The following is an 11611-nucleotide window of genomic DNA, read 5'->3' on the forward strand; positions in this document are numbered from 1 at the left end:
GCAGAGACGTCTGTATTTATTGCTGCTTTCACAATCAAATGCGCACCTGGTAACTTTGAATTCTGGTGGTCTCAAATAGTAGAAATAGCAGGGGATTTGAGGATATTATTTGCCAGTATAGTAAATACATTAGTAAAGGGGGCAGAGTTACCACAAGTATTTATTAAGTATGCACCAAAACCACCAATACTTACCTTATTAAAAAAACAATCCACCTTGAATACTGATTCTCTTCTAATCTGTTCATTTGAATTCATTTAGTAGAGGTACAGCCTCACAATAGGCCGCATGCAAGAACCACATGTACAACAGATTGGTTCTTAAGGAGCAAGTATAAACGCAAGAAACTTTGTGGCATTCATCAGTTTTCTCATACTTAAAAATTTCTCCAATGTATGAACAAAATTTATGAGTGGTCCAGACATGTTACACAAGAAAGGAGTTTAAATATGATAACTAAATTAGTTATGTTTTTGTCTGCTGATTTCTTTTCTTCTTTACTCGTTTTTTACTCATTGGTAACATTTTGTGAATGAAACTTGCCCACAAAGCGGAGCGCAACATGTAGCCTTATATGGCATTCATCAGACTGAAACAAGTGACTTACCACAAGTTCGGGAAGTTAAGAGAGTTTGTTGAATTTGATTTGGAACAATCGTATGAACAAACCTCACAGAGGAATTTTAGGATAAGAGTAAGAATATGTTCTTGCATAAGGCTTACACACAGAAGAATTATCCAATCAGCTCCAAACAGAGAGGTTTAAAATATTAAATTTCACAGTAGTATTTGTTATTAGCTAAAATTGTGGGAGCAAAAGTTGGATCACTGCATCCCTAGTATTTCACCTGGCTTTAAGTTTACATTTATTTTTGATAAGAACCTCAAAGTTCCTCAATACAGAACTACAGCAGCAACATTGTCTCCTAAAATTCTTTTTACTGGTGCATGGGCATTCCAAACATGCCTGTTTGGAACGGGCCAATTTATTGGCCTTCAGCTGCTATTTCAACACACAGAAAAATTAATACAGTTGATGTGAGGTGTGAATGAGTATATACGCCAACAACATGAAAGAAACTAACCCTCTATTATAAACAGATGTTATGAATATCAGGCTAAGTACTCTAATAGTAAATACATGTTCATTTCTCATTTCAAGTAAAATAAGGACTGCATTTAAAAATAAAATAATGTGCATCCTAAAATAAAGTAGATTGATCTTATTGGGTTCTTAGATCGTTCCTATTTTCTGTGCCTTCAGTTCAGATTTGAGTGGGTATGTTTGCTCAAAAGATTTGTGCTTTGTCTGTAGTGGCGCCTCACAATCGCCACGGTCTCAGAGCATATGAGACAAACTGGTTTTGAACTGGAAGTATTTGTTCTGTTTTAGTTGTGTAAGTACAATCATTCTGCATTGGGCTCTGAGTGCTTTGAGCACTGAGCAGCTGACCTACGTTCAACAATGTACCTGAACACCTCCTGTGTAGTCACTCGTGGCTGATCTGCCAAACATACTGCTAACTACGCTTTCTGTCTAGACACAGGGACAAGAGTGTCCATTCTTGATTAAAAGCTCTGTTTTTGCTGTCTACTTTTCTCTTTTTAGAGCACTTTTCTCTAACTTGTGTCACCCCTCGACTCTGCTCTTTCCCTGACAAGTCGGTTGGCAGAGCCCTAAAGCTTTACCCTGCCCCTGCACAGAGCAGAGCAGTTCATTAAGCACTGGGTTATTCAGAGTTAATTAATATTAAATGTATCGTGTGTCCAAATAGCAACAAATTTGACAAGGCACTCCCTTTTTTCCCCAGCCGTACACCCACCAACCCACATCTGTCTACCTTTAGTAGACAGATGTACTACTAAATGGACTTTAAATGGTAAATGGACTGTACTTGTATAGCGCCTTTCTAGTCGTTCAACCACTCAAAGCGCTTTTTACACTACGAGTCACATTCACACACATTCATACGCTGAATGGGTACAGGGGCCACCATGCAAGGTCCCAACCTTCCCATCAGAGGAATCTAATCATTCACACACATTCACACACTGATGGAACAGCCATCAGGAGCAACTTGGGGTTCAGTATCTTGGCCAAGGACACTTCGCCATGCGGACAGGAGGAGCTGGGAATTGAACCGACAATCTTCCAATTAGTGGATGATCCACTCTACCTCCTGAGCCACAGCTGCCCCCCTACTACTAATTTGCAACAGCAAAATGTTTTGAAAGAAATGTAATGCTAGCGGGAAATTTATTAACATAAAGACAAAAAAATTCAAATGTAGTTATCTGCCAAGTTTTAAAATGTTCATCCAATAGTCTATGTAGTATTTCACAGGATAAGTGAAAAATTTGACTTCCTGGTGTCACTTCATGAAGAGCCAGGAGATCAGTCATTCAGCAAGATTTATCCTAAAGAGACCATGAATGTCTGACCAAGGTGTTGGACAAAAGCCAACAGGCATTGTCATCTATACTGCTAGCATGGTTAAAAAACTACACCACCAAACCTAGCATCAAAACAGCTGAATATATCCAAATTTAACCCTTGTAGACATTAAAGTCTGTGTAAAGGAAAATCAGAGATTTCTTTTGAAACACATATATAACATTAACCATGTTAGAAAATAACTGCTGAAAACGTGAAAACTGTGAACCACAAAGTACCGAATTGTGAAGTTAAAGCGTTAAACTGCTTTTCACCATTTCTGTGTTCAGGATTTTTTGGGCAGGCCTGAAATTGTGGATCCATGACATAGAAGGGTGACTAGCAAGATGCCTCCTAACATTATAAGAATTAGAGCACCTTAGCATCAGCTGGGTGTGTAGTCTTTTGTTTGCTAATGGTATCAATTCAATCAATCAATCAATCAATCAATTTTTATTTATATAGCGCCATATCACAACAGAAGTCATCTCAAGGCACTTTTCACATAGAGCAGGTCAAGACTGTGCTCTTTAATTTACAGAGACCGAACAATTCCCCCATGAGCAAGCACTTGGCGACAGTGGTAAGGAAAAACTCCCCTTTAACGGGTAGAAACCTCAAGCAGACCTGGCTCCTGGTGGGCGGCCATCTGCTTTGATGGGTTGGGTTGAGAGAGAGAAAGAGAGAGGGAAAGGGGGAGGGGGGGGCAGGAGAGCAACAATCACAACAACAACAACAAACACAAGCATCAATAGACAGGGAGGGATGCCATCAGGACTGTGAAGGACCGCGAAGGCTCGGCCCGGGACCCAGGTTTTCCTGTGAGATGAGAAAGCACAAAAAACTCCGGGGAAGAAGCAAAGTTAGTGACATGCATTAATGTTACATGAATGCATACAGATAGAGAGGAGGAGGAGGAGAGAGGAGCTCAGTGCATCATGGGAAGTCCCCCAGCAGTCTAGGCCTATAGCAGTATAACTAAGGGCTGATCCAAGGCGAGCCTGGTCGGCCCTAACTATAAGCTTTATCAAAAAGGAAAGTTTTAAGCCTACTCTTAAACATAGAGAGGGTGTCTGCACCCCGGACTGAATCTGGTAGATGGTTCCATAGAAGAGGAGCCTGATAGCTGAAGGCTCTGCCTCCCATTCTTCTTTTAAAGACTGTAGGAACCACCAGTAAGCCTGCATACTGGGAGCGCAGTGTTCTAGTGGGATAATACGGTATTATGAGCTCTTCAAGATATGATGGTGCCTGACTATTAAGGGCTTTGTAAGTTAGGAGAAGGATTTTAAATTCTATTCTAGATTTTACAGGAAGCCAATGTAGCGAAGCTAAAATGGGAGAAATGTGATCTCTTTTTCTAGTTTTAGTCAGTACACATGAAGCTGCATTCTGGACCAGCTGGAGAGTCTTTAGAGACTTGTTAGGGCAGCCAGATAATAAGGAATTGCAATAATCCAGCCTAGAAGTAACAAATGCGTGAACTAGTTTTTCTGCATCTTTTAGGGACAGGATGTGCCTGATTTTTGTGATATTACGTAAGTGAAAAAAGGCAGTCCTTGAAATTTGATTTATGTGGGAGTTAAAGGACATATCCTGATAAAAGATAACTCCCAGATTCCCTACGGTGGTGCTGGAGGCCAGGGTAATGCCATCTAGAGTAGCTATATCATAAAACATAATGTGTTTCTAAGGTGTTTAGGGCCGAGCACAATAACTTCAGTTTTATCTGAATTTAGTAGTAGAAAATTGCAGGTCATCCAGGTCTTTATGTCATTAAGGCATGCTTGGAGTTTGTTTAACTGATTGGGTTCATCTGGCTTCATTGATAAATATAATTGGGTGTCATCTGCATAACAATGAAAATTTATGGAGTGTTTCCTAATAATATTACCTAAAGGAAGCATATATAAGGTGAATAGAATTGGTCCAAGTACAGAACCTTGTGGAACTCCATGTCTAACTTTTTCCTTCACGGAGGATTCATCATTAACATGTACAAACTGAAATCGGTCTGATAAATAGGACTTAAACCAGCTTAATGCAGTTCCTTTAATGCCAATTAAATGTTCCAGTCTCTGCAAAAGGATTTGATGGTCAATTGTGTCGAATGCAGCACTAAGATCTAACAGGACAAGTATAGAGACAAATCCTTTGTCTGATGCAGTTAGGAGGTAATTTGTGACTTTCACTAGTGCTGTCTCTGTGCTATGATGCGCTCTAAATCCTGACTGAAAATCCTCAAATAAACTAGTGTTATGTAGAAAGTCACATAACTGATTAGAGACTGCTTTCTCAAGGATCTTAGATAGAAATGGAAGGTTAGATATAGGTCTATAATTGGCTAAAACACCTGAATCAAGAGTAGGCTTCTTAAGAAGAGGTTTAATTACAGCTACTTTAAAGGGCTGTGGTACATAGCCTGTTACTAAAGACAGATTGATCATATCTAGTAAAGAAGTGCTCACTAAGGGTAAGGCTTCCTTAAGCAGCCTAGTTGGGATGGGATCTAAGAGACAGGTTGATGGTTTAGCTGAAGAAATCATTGAAGTTAGTTCAGACAAGTCTACTGGAGAAAAACAGTCCAAATATATGTCAGGATTTACTGCTGTTTCTAAGGTGCCTGTGTTTGGGGAGAGAATGGTGCCTGTTGAGGGCAGAAGGTGGTTAATTTTGTCTCTAATAGTTAGAATTTTATCATTAAAGAAGCTCATAAAGTCATTACTACTGAGAGCTATAGGAATACATGGATCATTAGAGTTATGACTCTTTGTCAGCCTGGCCAAAGTGCTGAAAAGGAACCTAGTGCAGTTTTAATTCTCATCTATTAATGCTGAGTAATAGGCGGCTCTGGCATTACAGAGGGCCTTCCTATGTTTTAAGACTATCTTGCCAGACTAAGCGAGATTCTTCTACTTTGGTGGAACGCCAAATCCTTTTCAAATTTTTGCGATGTTTGCTTTAATTTGCAGGTTTGGGAGTTATACCATGGAGCTAACCTCTTATGTTTTATTATCTTCTTTTTTAAGGGGGCGATGGAGTCGAGTGTTTGTCTTAGTGAGCCTGCAGCACTATCAACAAGATTATCAATTTGGGAGGGACTAAAGTTAACATAAGAGTCCTCTGTAGTATTGAGACATGGCACTGAATTCAGTACTGATGGAATTGCTTCCTTAAATTTATCTACAACACTATCAGAGAGACATCTAGTGAGGACATTTTTGTCTAATGGTGTATGATCCAGTAATAGGAATTCAAAAGTTATTCAAAAATGATCTGATAAAATAGGATTTTGTGGAAAAATTATTAAATGTTTAATTTCAATCCCATAAGTCAGAACAAGGTCTAGGGTGTGGTTAAGACGGTGAGTGGGATTATTTACACACTGAGAGAAGCCAATTGAGTCTAATAATGAGATAAATGCAGTGCTGAGACTGTCACTATCAACGTCCACATGAATATTAAAATCACCTACTATAATTACTTTATCTGTACTAAGGACTAAATACGACAAAAACTCTGAGAATTCAGATAGGAATTCAGAGTACGGGCCAGGAGGACGGTACACTATAACAACTAGAACTGGCTGTAAAGTTTTCCAGGTTGGCTGAGAGAGACTAAGAACAAGGCTTTCGAATGAGTTATAATTAAATTTAGGTCTAGGGTTAACGATTAGGCTTGAGTTGAAAATGGCTGCAACTCCACCTCCTCGGCCAGTGTCTCAAGGAATATGAGTATTAATATGACTGGGGGGAGTGGATTCATTTAGGCTGACATATTCTTCATGACACAGCCAAGTTTCAGTGAGACAAAATAAATCAATATGATGATCTGAAATTAAATCGTTTACTAAAACAGCTTTAGATGATAGCGATCTAATGTTCAAGAGTCCACATTTAATTATCTTATTTTGTTGTACTATTGCAGTAGTGGTTTTAATTTTTACTAGATTTTCATGAATGACTCTTCTTTTGTTTACTTTGGATTTAATTGATTTAAGTGGTCGGGGGACAGACACAGTCTCTATGTGGTTTTGGGTGGGTAACTGCTCTAATGGAAGCGCAGAGAAGCGTGTAGGACTGCAGCTCTGCCTCCTGGTCTCAACTCTGGGTTGTCATGGTTTTGGTCTACTAATAAACGTGGCCATATTTCTGGATATGAGAGCAGCTCCATCCAAAGTGGGATGTATGCCGTCTCTCCTAATCAGACCAGGTGTTCCCCAGAAAGTCTGCCAATTATCTATGAAGCCCACATCGTTTGCTGGACACCACCTCGACAGCCAGCGGTTGAATTGTGACATGCGGCTGTACATGTCATCACTGGTCAGATTAGGCAGCGGTCCAGAGAGAATTACGGAGTCCGACATTGTTTTTGCAAATGTACACACCGACTCAACATTAATTTTGGTGATCTCCAATTGGCGTAATCTGGAGTCGTTACCGCCGACATGGACGACAATCGTACCATATTTACGTTTATTCTTAGCCAGCAGTTTTAAATTTGACTCAATGTCGCCCGCTCTGGCCCCAGGAATACATTTAACTATAGCTGCTGGTGTCGCTAACTTCACGTTTCTGACTATGGAGCTGCCAATAATCAGAGTTTGTTTCTCAGCGGGTGTGTCACTGAGTGGGGAGAACCTGTTAGAAACATGAACTGGTAGGTGGTGAACCGTGGGCTTCTGCTTAGGGCTATGCTTCCTTCGGACAGTCACCCAGCCGCCCTGGCTTCCCGGCTGCTCGGGAGCTACCGGGGGAGTGGGAGCTACGCTAGGTCGGCCCGCACCGGATACTGGGGGCTGGCTAACTACATTAGCTGCTGATTGTTTTTCCATGGTGTGGAGCCGCGCTTCCAATTCACTAAGCCTTGCCTCCAGTGCTGCAAATAAACTACACTTATTACACTCACCACTATCACTAAAGGAGGCAGAGGAATAACTAAACATTTGACACACCGAGCAAGAGAGAGCAGGAGAACGAGAGGGAGAGAGAGAAGCCATCGCTAACTGCTTAGTTTAAGTTAGCTGCTAATGCTAGCTGCAGAGCTAAAGTGACTAACAACTTGTGCGATTAGCGAGAAAAGTCGCTAAGAGAAAAGCGCTGAGAGTGCTTGTGTAAAACTAGCGAAAGTTTAAATATACAGCAGATATTAATCCACAGTAATGTGATATATATAGGAAAATCAACTGAGATGAGAGCAGCAACAACGCTATCAGTAGACACAGTCGGCAACCGGAAATGATACAATACGCTTACCGTAGCACGTCAGCACGTCCAGGATTCTGGTAGCATGCAATACTTTCATTGCAAGCTTAGACTGTAGATGATATCCAACTTAATCTATCCAAAACACACAAGGAGTTAACTCTCTACAGTACTGTATTAAGACATAGCTGGATGTTTAGAGATTTAGTAATGAACAGACAACTTGGCCGGCAGCTTGGTCAGCTCATTATGTTGGCAAACATAGTTGAAACTTTGGTCTTCTTTTTGACAGCATTCCAGCTTAGGGTCAGCATATCCTATCAGTCAGAGTGTCTGTTCAGAGAGTTAAGATATAAATCATAACTGCTAAAACTTGGAATCTGTCATGTGTGTTTGTGTATGGGAATTGTTTAGGCTATTGGAAGGCATTGTATTAGGAAAACAGTCTTCGATGTCTCCATTTTGTTGTGAAAGCAGCAGCTAGACATTTGACTGTTCAGAGAACATTCTGTATCACCCAAATTCATCTCCTCAGTGATTATCTTTTCTATCTATTAAGTTGTATGACTGAGTTTAAGATTGAACCGTTCATTTGAAGACAACTGTGGGTCCAGACAACATGGCCCATATGGACCCCAGCGTTAAAGGTGCTCTCAATAATGATTCATGTGGTAGTTGTGGAAAACTTTCACACTAGTCCTATTGGGACTTGTTTCCCTGAAATAATATTAATCATTTTAAGCCTTTCTCACAAATTTAAAATACATTCATTAAAACACATTCTCTCCTCTCAGGCTTGTGGTAGAGGTCAGAGTTAACATTTATCAGACAGTTTTCAGTATGTTTGTCCTTTTGAGCTCCTTATCATCTGTGACAGCAGTAATTCTTGGCTCCTTGACAGATGAAAGAGATTAAAAATTGACTTTTAGGTATTCACTCGCCCAGCAAAATGAACAACCCATAATGTAACATTCTGTTAGATTATGGAGTTGTTACAACAGCACACTTCACATAAGTTTCTAGCTTTCGAATATAAGATGAATCACGCTTTTTCAAGCGTGATTCAATTTCCAGAATAAAATATTATCTTTTATTCAGGCCGATACAGTATTTTAAATTTACACCAAGCACTTACACAATACGCCGGAGAGAAGACCTGGAATGGGTTGCACCAACTGGTCTTTACTAAGCCTGCTCCTAACTGCTAAGTAAGTCTTTGTTAAGACTAGTCTTTAGAATGGAGTTACGTTGGTTGCACCAACCAAACTTAAGCCTAGTCTTAACTACTTCTGGTCGTAGTGATGTGCAGCCACGTGAATGTCCACGCGACTATGGCTATTGCCTAGCAGCATGTGTTGCAAGGATACATTGTTAACAATCTTCTACTGTCTTACTAATTTATACTTAATAATTTCTAATTTGTGCCAACATTATTGATGATCAAAGGAAAAGAAAGGGCAATTTCACGGACATTGAAATAAGAAAATTAATAGAGCTGTACAGCCAGCACAAGATGATTGTGCTGCAAGTCAAAGCAGTCCTATGTGGTTTTGAATTAAATCAGCATGATAATAATAATAATAATAATGATCAACCACAATCTATTTGTTATTTAATGAATTAATCTATTTAGTGGTTTATTTAACAGGGGCAGTGCACATTAATAAACTGCTGTAATGCAACAGAGTCTAATGTAGTCTAAGGTAATCTATCTAATGTAAACAATAAATTATTTATATAAAAACATTGCTGTCCATTGTTTATAAGTGTTTTCTTTACATAGAGGTTAATTTCACTACTTATCATAATAATTCATTAAAATCTATGACACTATTTTTATGCAAGCCGGAGGAATGATGAAGAGTGATTGAATGAAAAGCTTTCTCACCTGTGCAGTAAAATGACCTACATTCTACATCAGCTAGTAGTTATAGTAGTATACCTTCACCAGATAATCTACTGTAGTGTCCCTCAACCATTAAATGTAACAACTACAACAAATTTCATTATAACCCTAAGTTCAGAGGCACTTCTAAAATCTACCTGTGTTTCATCTTCATATGCCACCAAATTACAAAAGTGTTTCCAGTGTCCTAGTCAAATCAAAGACAATTATCCAATATTCTGTAACAGTCTCTCAGAGAACACTCCAAAAATTTCCAATCAACTACAAACTGTGGTTCTCAAGACAATAGAGACAGACTTTTAAGACTCAGTCACGACTGGAATAATAACACCAGGTAAGAAGCAGCTGCTGTGTAAAGTTGGCGTAAGACTGCCCCCTGCTGTAGCCAATGTATCTGCCTGACACTCAGACACAAGACGAAGCACACTTTGGTAGTTGGTATATCATCTGTGTTAAGATGTGGTAGTAACTGCAATGTTTGACTGTTGACAAATGGCCAATAATAGCAATATTAATATCTGTGTTCTGCATTAAAGCAACTGATAAAAACATGTTCTTTCTCAATTCAAAAAGCAAAGTATTTCCATAAGAAAAGCATTCTTACTCATCATGGGACAAGCACTTGTTGCTGGAGAAGATGTGTGAAGGCAAATAATAGCTGTAATTCTTTGAATCTTATAAGCAAGTGAATGCCAATTTAACATTGGTTCAATTTCAAATACCACTGCATTCACAGAACTGAAATATTTTACTTTGGAAAAATATATAATATATATATTATTGTTTGTTTTTAGGGTTCACAAATTCAGATTCACAAATTATTACTCTTCAAAAGTGTCTGACAGTCTAAAAACAATTTTCAAGCTACTCATATCCAGTCAGTCATTCATATCAGGTTATGTTCTGTCAGTCACATGATCTAAGCCTAAAACACAAGACAAACAAGTACTCTTGGAAACCCAGAAGTTTAAGTTAGGATTTTTCATTTGATCTGAAACCTGATTTTGTTTTAACCTGACTTGAGTTTTGCAGATTTTGCAGTTTTTGAATATTTGACTCCTGAATTTTCTATCTGAATTTATGAACCCCTTTAGACTGTTTTTGAAATTGCTAAAATGCTTGAAATGACCTTCTGGAAATTTCAAACAGGGGAATTCAAACCACATACATTCAGATAGTCGTTATGGCTGTTATTTGCTTCCATCATTGTAATAGTAGTATAGACTATTGTAGATAAATGGGACACAGTCACTTGAGTTGGACATTTTGGTTTCCCATAACCAAACTGGAGATCATGAAGAACCTCAGGGGCAAAAGCACCAGCTTTGCCACCACAGAGAAAAGAAAGGAGGATCAGTGTGGAGAACTAAAACCCACACAACTACCCTGGAACATGTGAGTTGCTCAGTTCGAACAATAAAGGGCAATTCAACCTAAAAGCAGATTAAAAAGCTTAGTCTGCTCTAACAGTTTAGACAACCTCGCATATACAGTAAGTGTGAATTATGGCAACAATAAACTACCAGGGATTGTGGGAGGTGAAAGAGCAGAGTCAACTCATTACATTTACATTTACATTTTTCATTTAGCAGACGCTTTTATCCGTCTGAGACTGATACAACACAAGCAGGGATCTAGTCAGGAGACAACAATGCGAGTAAGTGCCGTAAAGCTTAAGTTTGAGTCCGATAGGACGTAGATGCCAACAGGCAGTGCACCTAGGAAATGCAAAGAGTGCATAGATTGCATAGAAACAAGTTTTGTTTTTTGTTTTTTAAAGTTTTGTCTTTTTGTTTTTTCTCTACCCACAGTCCATCAAGTGCAGAGGTGTTCACGAAAGAGCCAGGTCTTTTGTCTTTTCTTAAAAATTGAGAGGGACTCTGCAGATCAAACAGAGTTTGGTAACTACAGAGGAGAAGAGTCTAGCTAGCGACTTAGGGTTTTGAATTTGATGCGAGCAGCAACTAGGAGCCAGCCAGCCGTTCATCATGCAGGGACAGATACCCCACCACTGATATCTCAATGTGAAAGAAAAAGGGCACAAGTACCCTGAGTTCACAATGAATT

General features: G+C 39.2%; 1 protein-coding gene across 1 annotated transcript; it reads right to left on the reverse strand.

Annotated features, from left to right (window-relative positions):
* Positions 1-2987: 2987 nt before the first annotated feature.
* LOC137190164 (uncharacterized) lies at positions 2988-7769 on the reverse strand. Its single transcript, XM_067600072.1, has one exon. The coding sequence runs from the start codon at positions 7431-7433 to the stop codon at positions 6549-6551; it is 885 nt and encodes a 294-aa protein (XP_067456173.1). The 5' UTR covers positions 7434-7769; the 3' UTR covers positions 2988-6548.
* Between the last annotated feature and the right edge of the window lie 3842 nt (positions 7770-11611).

This window comes from Thunnus thynnus, chromosome 2 (assembly GCF_963924715.1).
Source record: "Thunnus thynnus chromosome 2, fThuThy2.1, whole genome shotgun sequence".
Lineage (NCBI taxonomy): Eukaryota > Metazoa > Chordata > Actinopteri > Scombriformes > Scombridae > Thunnus > Thunnus thynnus.